The following is a 14,517-nucleotide window of genomic DNA, read 5'->3' on the forward strand; positions in this document are numbered from 1 at the left end:
TTTTGGTAGTTTGCGGCCGAATCGAGTGAGTAGGTGTTAAATGCAACTCATTCGAGAAGATCATTGGGTCTTGTATGAAGGACCAAGAGATGGTGATGGGCTGCTGTAGAGTTGAAGACCGAATGATTAGATAAGACAGCTCCAGCGCAGACTAACCCGGAACAGGCAAAGCGCATTTGGCGACCAGGCTCTACAGAACTTTTTTTCTTCCTCGCTGCAAGAGAGACAGACCGACTGCCAGCAACCAACATCCAGGTGTCGCTCCTAGTCGAATTCTGGCCGGAACACCCCCTCACCGTCTGGTGTCCTTGCTCGCGTTTTCTTCTTTCTCATTTCTCCGTTATCGCACATAGACTCGATTGAAAATGGGCAAGAAATCGAACCAGAAGCCGGCCTCGAAGACGTCCTCCGCCGCGGCGTTCGGAGCCGCCGACGCAACGATCACAGGAAACAAGTCGTCGATGCTGAAGGCCGCGTTCGCTCCGTCGGACTATCAATTGGCCCTCTTTGCGTCTGTGATCCAGGGTCTTGAGGGGCAGAACCTTCGCATTCATGATACGAATACCGGTCGGTTACAGTGTGAGCATGTCTTGGGGCCGAAGGAGCTGGTAACGTCGTTGGACTGGGGATACTATGCTGGTCGGCGGGATCAGGCTAAGAAGAAGAGAAAGCGCCCTTCTGACGTTAATGGGGCGATTGACGGATTCGACAAGGGCGATGTAGTTGTCGCCTTCGGTACCAGCGCTTCCGATATTCGCATGTACTCGCCCGCGGAGGATAAGATTGTCGCAACTCTTACGGGCGCACATACTGGTGGAGTGAAGGACTTCAAGTTTACACATAACAAGCCGCAAGAAGGATGGAGTATTGGCGGCGATAACAAGCTGGTTCAGTGGGATCTCGTCACCGGGCAAGCTACCAAGTGAGATTATCTGGACCTGCTCCAATTCACCACTATGCTAACCAATATTCTCAGGATCATCAACCTTCCAAGCAGCGCATCATTCACCACACTCTCTCGCCCGCTCCCCTCCAACACGCCGCTCATTTGCGCATCTCAAACTCCCTACATTGTCAACCTCGAAGATGAATCTTCACCGGTCACATTCCCTGCGATGAAGAACTCGATACACACCGTTATCCCATCTCTCACAGAATCCGCCTCCGAAGGATTGTTCCTTGCCTCCGATGGGGACCGCTACATTAACATCTACGACCCCAAGACCGGGCAACTTGCGATGAACCTGGTAACTGAGCGAGAAGCGAATGACCTGATATTTTACCCGAAACAGACTTCCGACTCGAAGCTATCATTGGAGAAGCAATTCCTGGCCGCCGTCACTCAGGATGGTACAATCGAAGTTTTCGCGCGGCCATTCGTTAGGCCCCAAGCGGCAGGTTCGAAGTCCAACAGCCTCAAGGCGAGATCCATGCAAATGACCAAGCGCGCGGACGCGGCTATTAAGATCACAAAGTCTGCTTCATCGGACGACCTGGTTCCCGTTGCTGCAGTGTCGTTCCAGGGTTCCAACCTGCTTGTTGCTTGGGCGCACGGAGGCATCGTCCCGCTCTTTGAGCGCGTACAGTTGTTCAACAATGATACTCAGGAATTGGCCTTTACTGGCGTGAAAACCATTGCGAAGACGAAGACCAGCTCCATCCTTAACTCAGCGACAACAAATGGAACCAAAAACGCCAACGAAAGTCATGTTAGCGAGAAGCGGATAGTCGTTGAGCAGGGCAACTTTGCAGATGATGATATAGACATGGAGGACTCAAAGGATGATGCCGTGTCTGAGGATGATAGCGATGTTGACGATGACGATGATGACGCGCCTACGAAACAACAGAAGCAGAAGGAAGCAGCGGCAAGCGACGTTGAGATGGAAAACGCCACGGAATCAGGCGCCGAGGACGAGTCCGAAGATAACGAAGACGAAGAAGACGACGAGGCAGCCGAACCAACCTTTGGCGAGCTCATGCGTGCCCACGCCGCCGAAGAGATCGACGTCGAAGGCGAGCTCGAAGACGACGTGCACACCCGCTCCCTCATCCCAGGAAAGCCCATCACAACAGTGCAAGCCATACCCTCGGGCGTCTCCCTCTCCACCGTCCTCTCCCAGTCCCTCAAGACAAATGACAACGACATGCTAGAAGCCTGCTTCCACACCGGCGACGCCGCCACAATCCGCACAACCATCCAACGGCTCGACTCCCCTCTCGCCGCCATCCTCCTCCAACGACTAGCCGAGCGCCTCTCCGCCCGCCCAGGTCGCTACGGACACCTCCTCGTCTGGGTGCAGTGGACTTGCATCGCCCACGGCGGCGCCTTATCAGGTAACAAGGATTTGCTCAAGCAAATGTCAACTCTCTTTAAGGTCATGGACCAGCGCTCTTCCACGCTCTCTTCTCTCCTCCTGCTCAAGGGCAAGCTCGACATGCTCGATGCCCAACTCGGCCTACGTCAATCGCTCCGCGAAAACGCCGACCAGATGGACAGCGACGACGAGGAGAACGTCATTTACGTCGAGGGCTACGACGATGAAGACGACGACGACAGCGACGCCGAGAATACCAAGGCAATTGCCACAACGGCGATCGACACCCCCCGCACAAAGGCCATCCGCGGCGAAACCGACATTTCCATGCTCGACGACGACGGCGAAGCAGGCAGCGAAGACGACGACGAGGAAGATGACGAAGACGATCTCGACGAAGATGCAGACGAAGGAGACGTAACTAACATCCTTGACGTCGAGGCTGAAGAATCGGCCGGTTCTTCCGACGCCGAGGAATCCCTTGACGAGGACGAGGATGAAGAGGGTGACTCTGACGCTGAGAGCGCCGCGTCCATGGACCAGTTCATTGCTGATACGGAGGATGAGTCGGATGGCGAGGAGCTGTCGCGGCCTCCGCCGTCGAAGAAGGCGAAGGTTGGCGCTGGTGCTAGTGCTGGAAAGGGGAAGAAACAGGTTGGGTCGGGAAGGAAATAGACTACCATGTGCTCTACTTTTTCTTTCTTCAATGAGTACCTACTTAGATTTTATACCCTGTTCTTTTTCTTGCATATGCCTTTGTGCGTGCGACCGCACCGCAGCAGCTGCACTTTGGGGCTTTCGTTTGGCTTCCGTTCTCGTTCTACCGTCTTTTTCTTATGTGCGCACTTAAAAGTATAGGGAAAGGCATTTCATTTCTGTTCTTCTTCAAACGTCTTTTTTTGGTCTTCTGCCGTCTTCAGGTTGAGTTCTGATCCCACGGGTGTTCTGAGCTCTTGTGTTCATCTACATACATTTTTTGCATCTAGTTGAGCTGGTTTTGTGCCTGTACATCATGATTAAACACATTTTCAATCGCAGGGATTGAGATGATTGTCGCTTTTCTCAACGTTTGGTCGTAATGATAAACAAAACTCGATTTCTAATGATACGCTGGCCAGTTGGTATACATCTTCGTCATTGATAGAGCACGTAAGAATAGTTCAACTCTATACCCTCAAGTGTTATACTAGCGAATGATCTCTCTTCCCGGGTTCTCGAGTCCTTCAAGCCCTTCCAATATCTCACTACCACCGTAAGGACCAGACGTCGAAGATTTGTGCTTCGTTGATCCGCTCCACACTTCGTGGAATTTGACACTCTGATCACTAGACGCCACGATGATACATCCCTCCTCCACGGTACGTGAGCACCAAAGGCCCCCTTCTTTGGCCCTGGGACGTACCACTACACGCCCCATCAGACGCCGGGCTGCGTTATTTCGTTCTCCTCTCGTAAGGCTATCGTGGACTTGTGGGGTTGAGCTGGATGATTCTTCTGGAATGTCTATACCGTCGTAGAGGTATGTCGGAGGGCGTCCGGGATAGCTCACAGCACAAAGGGCACGACCGCAGTCGACAGCGGCATCGTTAGCCGGTCTGTCCCAGCTAGTACCATGAGGACCCCACGGAATTGCTGCAATCTGCTCACAGCTCGGCCAGGCAAATATAGCAATCCGGAATGGGTGTTCCGGCTGTGCGAAGCCGAATGTAGCGACTAACTCTCTTCTGGTTTTGCTCCATATCAAACTCGTAACCTGAGCGAAGACGTTGATGGTAGCCAGACATGCGCCGGAAGGAGTATGAAAGAAGTGGATGGCCCGGTCGTTGGACCCTCCTCCAGTAGCAAGTAGAGACGGCTGCCATGGGGCAAACGCAATAGCCTTCACGGCCGCGGCATGTACCAATCTATGCTTTTGACGATTTGACGGGACGAAGACAGTCCGGTCTCCCCCAGAAACAACTGACCCCGTATTGGTCAGGACAGATGGGAGTGAGGATGACAAGGATCGTGTACGTGCGGTAGTCCAGGTCGGAAGAAGATTACTCAACAGATTGCGCTGATTGAAGAGCCGTCGACTTGCGTTAGCCGCAAAGCAAGAAAATGAATTGGGACAATTCATGCTCTCCGGGTGGCAGTTCTGGTGTGGTAGGCACGTCCTGGAAGAAATTCCAAGCTCGCGGGCAGGAATAATGTCGGAAAGTTCGAAGAGTAGGCAAGCGTTGTCATTGCCACCGGTTGCTAAGTAGGCACCGTCGGGCGACCATGCGATGCCGCATATTTGTTGCGTATGAGCTGATATTTTGGCTAGCAGAGTAACCCTACCATGCCAGCCGAAACGGTCTCGCGCCTCTTCATTCGGCCATTCTACTGAATAGTACCAGACATTGCCAAGATCGTCACCCACCGCAAGATCTTCTGCATCCACTTCGATGTCTTCGAACCTTTCGGATAGCCTCTTCGACTTCGTCTGCTTGAATGCGACGCAAGTGAGGGTGCTCGAGTGGCTGATCTCGAATCTCACATCAGAGTCGAAAGTGCTCCACAGGCTCAACATGCCAGACTTTCTACCCACAGCCAGGATGCTTCGGCCGCCGTTCTCTGAAGAAAACGATATAGACGTCACATAGTTCGAGGTGTCATGCTCCCCGAGGGGCGGATGCTGTACCCCAAACGCCTCTGACCATAAATAAACGCGGTGTCCAAGTCCGACAGCAAGAGTTCCCGCGATGGTGGAATAGGCCAACGTCGAACAATAGAAATCATCGCGCAGGAGAGGAGCATCTAACGTCCGAAAAGGGAGGCTCGGGACTATTGTTCCTTTGTTCTTTCTCGAATTCGCTGCTTCACCTGCGCCTTGTCTTGTTAGTTGGTCCCGTGCTCACTGTTTTCCTAAACCCTACTCACAGGAAACGAACGAGGGAGATATGTATAGACGCTCCAGACTTACATTGTCCACGCTCTACCCTTCTCCAAGCGTTGTCCTTCCATACCAAGGGCGAAAGTTGCTCAAAAGCTGGCGACGAGGGGCTAGGTAGAGGATCGAGTACAGACAAAAGGTTAGAATTGTTTAACACCCTTGCTGCAGGGTCAATGTCCAAGGCAAGAGCTATCCGAGATTCGTATGTTGCACGGTCCTCCGCTGAAGATCGAGTCTGAGGCAGAAACTTTGCAGCATACATTGGCGCCGTCGTTCCGCTCGCAAGTATGCCTCTAGGGCCGTCCGATGCCACTGTCGACCGTCTGCCTAGCGCAGCCGAGGTGCCACCAACAGCCCAAATTGCTCCATTGCTCACTCGTCGTGTTCCATCCCTAGCCCCGGTAGAGGCTGACCTTCCGGCGACAGTCGAGTCGCTCACAAGGTGAGGCCCGAAGTGGGGACTAAATACACGGCCGGGTCTTGTAGCACTCTTTGATCTTCGCTTCTTCTTGGGTGTAAAAGGGTCCTCTCCCGGGGAGCGACGGCGGAAAAGTCTCTCATCAGGCGACAGATCTTGAGGGTCTTTTCCAATTCTATAGGGTGTAGATGGGGCGCCAATTGGCTCTCGTAGCGGTATGAACCTGTCTGGTGAAGCCGGGCTTGTGGATTCGCGTCGTGCACCTGCAGCTTGTCGGCCTCCTCTCAACTTTCCACGACCACGATCTGGGGATCCTTGAAACTTCGACAAGCCTGATGCAAGGCTAGACGGTCCGACGAGATAGTCGCAGTTGTATTGTCTGACTCGAGTTGAGGAGGTACTTGTAGTAGCAGCTGTTGCTGTTGATTCGTGCCCTGTGGAATCCGACATTGTGAGTAGAAGTATGCAATAATTCGATATGCCGGTAATGTATTGGGATATGGTAAGCTTTCAGCTCATAATCGAAGTTATCGTCGTGATAACCGCTGGGATGTTCAGCAAAGATAAGTGGTGCACAGAATGGCCTGTATGTATGTGCTTGAAGTCAACAATATATATAGTGAACGGACGCAGCCGATCAGGTGTACGGAGGCTCAACCACCAAACATAAGACTTTCGGCTCACTCGGAGAAGGCTATGACGCTCATCCCGCTGAGATAAATGAGAGAGGTGGTCGGCAACTGTCGTTGCTGAGTGGCAGCTGCTTGTATGGACAACAGAGCACGTGACCCGCTTGATCGGGAAGCTGCCTGCTTGACCGGAGCCCTCCAGCTTCCAGACATCTGTCTCAAGCCCCATCGATTTCTGACACATTTTGCCCCAGCTCAAGGAGGAACAGGCAGGGAAAGCACGGTCCTCACGCACAGATAAGAGAGGAACTCAAAGTTCGTCATGGCTAGTGTAATGAACCCTCTGCAAGTGGATAGGCAGCCAAGGTTAACGGGAGGCAGCATGGTATTCCCCGCCACAGCGCCCTGGAGCCGACTAGTGAAGCTCGTCAGCAGGAACTGCTCAAGATTGAAAAATACCGCGAATTAGAACAAGCTGTTCGTCAAGAGGTAGATCAAAATTAACACCCATGCTCGTGCATTAGGCACAGCCCACTAATCCAAGCGGAATAGATCGCGGGTAACCAATATACGCCAGAGACGTTACAGAAGCTATCTGAACTGCTGAAGAAGAATCCCGAATATTACACCATGTGGAATTACCGACGCCGAGTAATTCGACATCAATTTTCTCAGACCGCTTCTGAGGACTCACCAGAGGCAAAAGTGGAACGTTTAACGACTCTGATCCAGACAGACTTACAATTCCTGATTCCCCTCCTGCGTAGCTTTCCCAAATGCTACTGGATTTGGAATTATCGCATGTGGCTTCTCAATGAAGCCAAGCGACTTCTGTCCGAGCCTCTAGCTTGTAAAGTATGGCAGGCAGAGCTTGCTTTGGTGGGAAAGATGCTTAGCCTGGACAGCCGCAATTTCCATGGCTGGGGCTATCGACGCTTCGTGATAGAAACCCTGGAGAAACTCACCTCGGAAGAAGAGAACGAGAAGAGCTTGGTTGAGGCCGAGTTTGACTATGCAAAGAAGATGATCGGCACCAACCTCTCCAACTTCTCTGCCTGGCATTACCGTACTAAACTTATCCAGCGGCTACTCAGCGAGAAATCAGCGAGTGACGAAGAGCGAAAACAGATGCTTGATGATGGTACGTAATCCCCCCATGCAGGTCCACAGGAAAAGCAAAAAGGGACAAACAAGAAGTTGACGCGCATTGCTTGCGATAGAGTTGGACTTGATTCATCGTGCCTTGTGCGATCCTTACGACCAGTCGTTATGGTTCTACCACCAGAACCTGCTGTGTACCTTTGATCCAGCCAAGTCAAGCCAGACAATGGCACCAAACCTCACCCAATCAGAGCGGCTGGAATATGTTCACCGTGAAATCGAGGAAATCCAGGAAATGCTGGATGGGGCTGAAGACTGCAAGTATCTGTACCAGGCGCTTATAGATTGTACCCTGCTGGCCGCCAGGGTGGGAGGAACAAAGCCCGAAGGAGAGCAAAGGGCACAAATATTGGACTGGCTGTCTGAACTGAAGAAGCTGGACCCTCTGAGAGCGGGACGGTGGCTAGAATTGGAGCAGTCGCTTTGAGCTGGGCTCATCCCTTGCTTCAACGAGGAATCTGTATAGGAAATAGGTAGTCCGGAACCATACAAGGCCCCGTTTGTACATAAACAAATCCTTTGTTACATGTATAGCGAGAAAAACCACAGAGTTGAGCCCACCTGTTCGAAGAAGGATAAAGCTTGTTTAGACTGATGATGCGCAGACTGTGTTGTTCCTGTTGTTCACCCCTGGAGATCGCGTGGAGTATGTGCGTTTGCTGCTCATCGAGATCAGGAATGCAGCAGTGCAGCAGCCAGCCTGCCACGCGCCAAACTAGCCCAGCCTGTGAGCCAAAAAACTGGGAGATTGTAGATTGCAGTAGACGACCGAAGGATCGAAGGAAGTGAGAAAGAAGGCTTGGAAGCCGTTGGGGATAGTAGAGGTGAATGCCAAGCTTTCGCAGGCAGTGCTAAGTAGATCAGGAGCACCACCAAACTTAGTATGGGCGACTCGCTATTGTTGTTCTCCTCCTTCTACCACCTCTCCTTCTCTGCATTGCATATTCCCTTTGGATTGTCTCACAATCCCTGCTTTGTCCTTCAACTTGATTAGTTTGGCTTCAGGCCCGAATTCCATTCCACCTTCTGCTTTGCGATCCTCATTCCCATTCCATCCATCCGCCCCTCAAGCCGCTTCTTTCCCTCTCCTAATCAGACACCAACCTACTCGTCGGCTCGCTCTTCACTCTCCCCTGCCATGAGATAATCACTTGCCAAAGCACCGCCTGTTTCCGTTTTCTCCGCCCCTCTTTCTTGATCGACTCCAGTCAGAATCGAAATCGATATTGCATTCACCCGTCTTTTTGGCCCTGGTGGTCAACCCATAAAATGTCCTCCGCAGCAGATACCAGAGACTACGAGGGGGTACGTGACACCAAGTTCCTTGGTACTTCAATACATCCTGGTCGGAAACTCACTGTTGCCTTCTTATCCAGGACTCATTTCATGAATCATCTGAAACCCCTAATGAGAACACCAGCCTTAGCCTCTCTATACCGCCGAGCAGTTCAACTCGATCGCTAACAGACAGCCCCCCAAGCGGCTCTGTTGCAACACCTCAGTTCGCCGACGCTCCTCACCCTCGAACTCCGGACGACGAGAATAAAACCGATGACGAATTTCACGAGGCCGGCACGGACGGACAGTCCGAAGCAGAGGTAACTCCCCGGCGACAAAAGCCACATAAATCACCCTTGTTGACAGCACATCGGCTTTCCACAACATCTCTCGACGATGTAAATCTCACCGGCAATGTCAACCAGGATGGACCCCATGATAAAGCCGAGGCTAGTCGAGAGACCGAAGTAGCCTCCCCCCCTGCAATGCCGTCCCGAAATTCTACCTCAACACAAGGCTCTCTTCTCCAGGGTCTATCAGGCAACCTTCCGTCTGTGCCATGGGGCCCTCCTCCCCAGAACAAAAACCCACCCACTGCTGCGCCTGCACCTCCCCCACCGCCTACTCGGAAAATATCCAGTCCTTTTGCATGGCTCTCTCGGGCATCGACCGGGAGCAAGGAAGCTGTGCCTACGGCGCAGACTGGCCGACGAAATACCGCTGCCTCCATTTCGACGATTGGTAGCAATGCTGAAGGTGCTGGGGAGCTTGGGAAACCGCAACGAAACAGCCTGAAGGACCAGTTCAAATTACTTCGGATGCGGGAGGAAGGTCACATCCCGGAAACTGATGAAGCAAGTGTAAGATCCGGACGCACATCCGGCCGCGCAAGCATTAGCCATTCAGCCACAAGCCCGCCTCCCAGTATCCCAGAGGAAATGGAGAATGATACACCGATCGCGCCGTCAGTCACTTCTCCTTCAAGTCAACCATCATCCACAGTCAACCCAAACCTTGCACCGGGAACAGTTTCAGGCTTTTCGGCCTCTGCGAGCGACGCAACTGCACCTGTGGACTGGGAGCTGTGGGAAAAGCTAGTGAATGATGGTCCTCAGGCACTGAAAGGAACAAGCTCCGAAGAGCTGAATGCTGCGATCAAACGAGGAATCCCGCAGACCATTCGAGGAGTCATCTGGCAGATCTTGGCTGATAGTAGAAACTTGGAATTGGAGGAGGTTTATAGGGAGCTTGTTGCACGAGGTACAGACAAGGAGAAGCCGCGGACTAATGGCATGACGAACGGAAACGTAGAGAAGGACTCGGTATCTTCTTCGCGTTCGTCCATCCGTTCAGAGCGCTCCAACTCCGTGGCCCCTTCAAACCACAGTGCTTCCCCGAGTCCTTCCCATGAGGTTGACCCCGACAAGCTAGCTAAAGAACAAGCTGCAGATGAAACTGCTAGAAAGAAGAAGGCAAAGGATGATGCGGCAGCACTCCAGAAACTTCAAAAGCTTGAGAAGACTATCCGCCGAGACTTGGGAGCGCGCACAAGCTATTCTCGATACTTCGTCTCACAGGGTAACCAGGAAGGTCTGTTCGGGTTGTGTAAGGCCTACGCACTATATGACGAGGCTGTGGGATATGCTCAAGGGATGAACTTCATTGTCATGCCGCTGTTGTTCAACGTGAGTGGTTCATAGCTTCGTGACTTGTCTCAACGACTAACATGATTGCGCATAGATGGACGAGGCCGAAGCTTTCACCCTTATGGTCAAACTGATGAACCAATACGGGTTGCGGGAGATGTTCATCCAGGATATGCCCGGTCTACACCGCAGCCTTTACATTTTCGAACAGCTACTCGAAGATCTTGAACCGGCCCTCTGTTGCCATTTACGGCGACGCGGAGTCCACCCGCAACTTTACGCTACTCAATGGTTCCTGACACTCTTTGCTTACCGATTCCCACTGCAACTTGTTCTTCGTATCTACGACCTTATTCTCGAAGAAGGATTGGAAACCACGATTCTGAAGTTCGCTCTTGCTATTATGCGGCGAAACGCTGATGCTCTACTGGCTATGAAAGATATGACACCACTGACGGCGTTCTTGAAGGATCGGTTGTTTGATGTCTACATCGACAAACAGCCCACTCCGTCATCCATTCTTGAATCCGGGTTCTTCGGGTCCTCTGGAGCTGCCGACAAGGAAATCTACAGGGCCGATATCATGGTGCATGATGCGTGTGAAATTCCGCTTGACCAAGCGACGATTGCCACATACACCGCCGAATGGGAAGAGAAGGAGCGTTCAGAGAAAGAGCGCGAAGCCGAGTTGGCCCAACTCAAGCATACCGTAGCTATCCAGGCTGCACGCATTCGTCTTCTGGAGGAGCAGACAGAGACATCCGATAAGGAACATGTTCAACTCGCTTCGGAAGTTGTCCATTTGAAGGTCGAGAACGAGGAGTTGTCCGACATGAATGATGCTCTGAAAATGCAGGTCAAGGAGCTCAAAGTCGTGGTCGATAAGCAGCCTCAAGAAGTGGAGCAGAAACTCCAGACTGAGATGGATCGCATTATGAAGCGCAACCTGGAGGTACAGAACGAGAACCGCGCAATGACGGAACAAATGGCGGAAATGGAAAAGGAGCTTGTGACGGCTAAGCTCAGTTACGCAGAGGTAAGAGACTCCAAAGACAAGCTTTTGGCGTCAACTAACAAACGGCTTTTAGATCCACGAGCAATACGAAAATCAGAAGCAGAAGTGGAATGACCTCCGCAAGGCTCTTGACTGAGTATCCTATTCTATACGTTTTCCCGCCGACTTTTGGAACTCCCATTGGTCCCAAACCCCCCCTTTGTGCCACCTCTAATGTACATTTCCTGGCTACAGTCTCTGGTGCTCCTGGATGAGACCTTAGACATTACTGTATCATGCTTATGTTCATGTTCCATATCATATCTCGAACGCGCATCTGGTAACGGCCTCAGTTAGTGACAACCAGCGTGTCATGAGTGTCATGTGTCTCTCATGTGTCTCCTTTCCACTTTCTCTTTCTCATGCTGGATGTTATGCGACTTCCTTCCTTTCATTCCAATCCATCCCTCCAGAGGCGGATAACGAAGAGTAATGGTCTTATACTGTATATCACGAATAGAGCTTTGCCCATTATATTCAGCCTTCCCATTCTCTGAATACATATCGCCAACCCCGACCTTTTCCTAGAGACAAATCTCAAAGTATGCTCTCAAAATAAGTCGTAAGCACATCCTCCCTCACCGTCGCCGCAACAGCCTTCAACGCCTTATGCGCCTCACACTCAGTGTCATAGTACTTCATATCCTCCAGCGACGCGAACGTCGTCTTAACACTAAGATTGAAGCCCTTATTGCGCGGATCCGGGTACGAGGGCCCGGCAGCAGCAGCGAGGATATATGGCTTGCCGTCCTGCTAATCTGTTAGTATCTATTTCTTGGAATATTGGACTGGGCAGGTGAGAGGGGCAGAGGATGGGAGGTACGGTAGGCACCTTGACAGCCGTCTTTGCAAGAACCTTGTATTGTTCCAACACACGGTCCCGGCCTGCTTCGTCGGGGATCTTGAAGAGGGTTATGCGTTCGATTGGGGCCATTGTGTTGGGTGCTGGTGGTGGGGTAATCGTTGATGATAAGAGGCGGTGGTAGGACTGGGTAGGGAAGACTAGAGAGGTAGGTAGGTAGGTAGGTAGGTACAAGTCAGGATGCGACTGGTTGAAGAAGAGTCATTGATGAGGAGGATGGGTATACGTACAGTCCCGACGATGGACAGATTGCGCCTCTTTATAGGCGGGGAATCTAGAGAGGTGTCGTGTGCGGGGTAGGACATGGAGCACGGTGCACATATTTTTAATTGGAGCTTATTATTTTTATTAGCTAGGTACGGATATACAATTGAGGAACCTAGTGGATGTCGTGTTGGACTGGATTGGAGAGGCTCAGTATGGGTGTCTGGAATTGTTCCGATGGTTCGGATACGGCTATTGTCGGATGTTGACGCGCGAACTACCTATAGAACGAACTGTGCAGAATACCTCCTATGGTGCCTGGACATTGTACAACTAGTTGTTTGTCCTACAACATGATGCTCAATGACTTTCAGTCTATAGGCACAAGACTTATCCTCTACTTCGCTGCTGAGACGATGGTGAACTGCGGAATTAAGCAGGCGGGGTTATTCCGTCTCGGGTATTTGTTTTGTCGGGCCGTGCGGAATACCTGCGTCGATATTCGAGATGGCCGATTGAGGACTCTTTCGTGAATACAATCATCCAATCAGCTATTCAAGCGTCGTAAATAACCACTCGATGTATATGGTCTGCATTCAGCCATCGAGATTGCCGTGGTGCGCTATTCGTGCATTGTTGGCGGCCGAACCGTTCGGAGGGGTTCGAGGATCGGGATAGCTCCGAGTCTTGAAGATGGACTTGCACCTTGCGTACGCTGCTGTAGCGGAGTATATGGTTGCAAGTCTTTGTCGAGCTCCGATGGTTATGTCTGTCATGAGAGACAGAAACCGATGGTCCGGGTCGGGCCCGTCAGGACGGAGGTCTTGCGGCTAGGCCTCGCTGAGAGGTCAAGTGTGAATGCGCATGTGTCGGTGGTGGTGTGCCGCCTGATGCGCTTCTCGAAAGCGAAGTAGACATTCTCCAGTGGGTGTAGACCACCTATGATCATGCGTTTCACAACCTCAATACCCAAAACCACCCATGTATACCCCCCAACAAACAACCTAAGCATCATTGACCGGCTCCGGCCGATTCTTAAACACAAGCTTATACTTGACGACCTCTACAATCTCCAATTCTTCCGTCTCAATATCCCCAGCGATTTGCCCCTGCCCTTCCCCCTGCCGCCTCTGGATAATGGCAAGCGGTTTCGGCAACTTCTTCACTTCCCCCGTCATGCGCTGATACCGTCCGACATAAAGATAGGCCCTCTTCATCCACGCCGTGTCGTCCTTGCCGTTTTGAGGCGAGTAGTCTGGGAAGAGGAGTTTGCCGACGGGGGTTTCGTAGGTGGTTGTGGCTTGCGAGGGATCGGACTTGGTAACTTCCTGTGGGTCAGAGTCGGTCTGCTCGGGGAGATTGATTGTTCCTTGGAGTTCGAGGAGGGCGAGGCCCGAGGGCGTTTGGAGGAGGGTTGGGAGGGGATTGTGCGTGTTGTCGCGTTGTGTGGACGCGCGGGGATGGAGGGGGATTGTGGGCATGGTTTTGGGATTGGCGGGTGTCAGGTATGTATATTCTCAAAGGAAGAAGAATATAGACGTAATAGAGTGATGAATGCCGGTACCTTCACGTAATCGATGTTGTCTCGTAAGCTTGGACCGGTTGTCTAAATTGAACGCGCAGAGGTTGATAATCGCGAAATGTTTCTTAGCGCGTTCTGACTCCGCGGAAATTAAACTGGGGTTCTCGGCGATCATCTGCAGGCCCCATGTCACGCATAGGTCACTGAGGCGACGTACCGCTTTGGATGTGTCTACAGGAGGCATAGATAGATATTTGAGTGGAAGGGGGAAAATACCACTAGGCTGAGAGACGCTGCAGGGCTCTCATGTTGAGAGGAGTTCTCATTAGTGCCCGACATACATCACGTTTGCGAGGCTGTTTATACAGATGAGAACCACACGCTTGTTCAAGTATAGAGGGAATGGAATCTGGATTCAGGCATCCCATAAAGATGTTATAAATAAAAACAAACAAAACCATCGTGTCCTTGTCGGATTCTATTGACATCCGGCGAATGGAACTAGGCT

The 14,517-nt window shown here is 51.8% G+C and overlaps 6 protein-coding genes across 6 annotated transcripts; 3 read left to right on the plus strand and 3 right to left on the minus strand.

The window, feature by feature from the left end:
• The first annotated feature begins 141 nt into the window (after positions 1–141).
• On the plus strand, positions 142–3,249 carry BDV14DRAFT_3093 (WD40 repeat and Utp12 domain-containing protein). Its single transcript, XM_073776505.1, has 2 exons — positions 142–922; positions 977–3,249. The coding sequence occupies exons 1-2, from the start codon at positions 366–368 to the stop codon at positions 2,991–2,993; spliced, it is 2,574 nt and encodes an 857-aa protein (XP_073633765.1). The 5' UTR covers positions 142–365; the 3' UTR covers positions 2,994–3,249.
• On the minus strand, positions 3,250–6,103 carry BDV14DRAFT_206602 (WD40 repeat domain-containing protein; the record flags this gene model as incomplete). The annotated part of the gene is made up of 2 exons (XM_073774935.1): positions 3,250–5,165; positions 5,266–6,103. The coding sequence occupies 2 exons, from the start codon at positions 6,101–6,103 to the stop codon at positions 3,505–3,507; spliced, it is 2,499 nt and encodes an 832-aa protein (XP_073633766.1). The 3' UTR covers positions 3,250–3,504.
• A 345-nt stretch (positions 6,104–6,448) lies between these two features.
• Positions 6,449–8,212, plus strand: BDV14DRAFT_161991 (Rab geranylgeranyltransferase BET4). The gene is made up of 4 exons (XM_073766832.1): positions 6,449–6,613; positions 6,664–6,771; positions 6,835–7,423; positions 7,503–8,212. The coding sequence occupies exons 1-4, from the start codon at positions 6,605–6,607 to the stop codon at positions 7,868–7,870; spliced, it is 1,074 nt and encodes a 357-aa protein (XP_073633767.1). The 5' UTR covers positions 6,449–6,604; the 3' UTR covers positions 7,871–8,212.
• Positions 8,213–8,587: 375 nt separating this feature from the next.
• Positions 8,588–11,630, plus strand: BDV14DRAFT_3125 (putative GTPase activating protein (Gyp5)). The gene is made up of 4 exons (XM_073776512.1): positions 8,588–8,748; positions 8,820–10,406; positions 10,462–11,403; positions 11,456–11,630. The coding sequence occupies exons 1-4, from the start codon at positions 8,713–8,715 to the stop codon at positions 11,516–11,518; spliced, it is 2,628 nt and encodes an 875-aa protein (XP_073633768.1). The 5' UTR covers positions 8,588–8,712; the 3' UTR covers positions 11,519–11,630.
• Positions 11,631–11,958: 328 nt separating this feature from the next.
• On the minus strand, positions 11,959–12,355 carry BDV14DRAFT_194595 (Dabb family protein; the record flags this gene model as incomplete). Its single annotated transcript, XM_073771957.1, has 2 exons — positions 11,959–12,171; positions 12,245–12,355. 2 exons carry the CDS (start codon positions 12,353–12,355, stop codon positions 11,959–11,961), a joined length of 324 nt encoding a protein of 107 aa, XP_073633769.1.
• Positions 12,356–13,491: 1,136 nt separating this feature from the next.
• BDV14DRAFT_194596 (Ctf8 family protein) lies at positions 13,492–13,968 on the minus strand (the record flags this gene model as incomplete). Its single annotated transcript, XM_073771958.1, has 1 exon — positions 13,492–13,968. The coding sequence occupies one exon, from the start codon at positions 13,966–13,968 to the stop codon at positions 13,492–13,494; it is 477 nt and encodes a 158-aa protein (XP_073633770.1).
• Between the last annotated feature and the right edge of the window lie 549 nt (positions 13,969–14,517).

This window comes from Aspergillus stella-maris (genome assembly GCF_047715825.1).
Source record: "Aspergillus stella-maris strain CBS 113639 unplaced genomic scaffold BDV14scaffold_1, whole genome shotgun sequence".
Classification (NCBI taxonomy): domain Eukaryota; kingdom Fungi; phylum Ascomycota; class Eurotiomycetes; order Eurotiales; family Aspergillaceae; genus Aspergillus; species Aspergillus stella-maris.

Bases quoted from the DNA above. Each gene is read 5' to 3' on its own strand.
- BDV14DRAFT_3093 (XM_073776505.1), top strand. From the start codon at position 366: ATGGGCAAGAAATCGAACCAGAAGCCGGCCTCGAAGACGTCCTCCGCC. The intron at 923-976 runs GTGAGATTATCT...CAATATTCTCAG, and splicing joins GTCACCGGGCAAGCTACCAA to GATCATCAACCTTCCAAGCA.
- BDV14DRAFT_161991 (XM_073766832.1), top strand. The intron at 6,772-6,834 runs GTAGATCAAAAT...CAAGCGGAATAG, and splicing joins AACAAGCTGTTCGTCAAGAG to ATCGCGGGTAACCAATATAC. The intron at 7,424-7,502 runs GTACGTAATCCC...TGCTTGCGATAG, and splicing joins AAAACAGATGCTTGATGATG to AGTTGGACTTGATTCATCGT.
- BDV14DRAFT_3125 (XM_073776512.1), top strand. From the start codon at position 8,713: ATGTCCTCCGCAGCAGATACCAGAGACTACGAGGGG. The intron at 8,749-8,819 runs GTACGTGACACC...CTTCTTATCCAG, and splicing joins ATACCAGAGACTACGAGGGG to GACTCATTTCATGAATCATC. The intron at 10,407-10,461 runs GTGAGTGGTTCA...GATTGCGCATAG, and splicing joins TCATGCCGCTGTTGTTCAAC to ATGGACGAGGCCGAAGCTTT.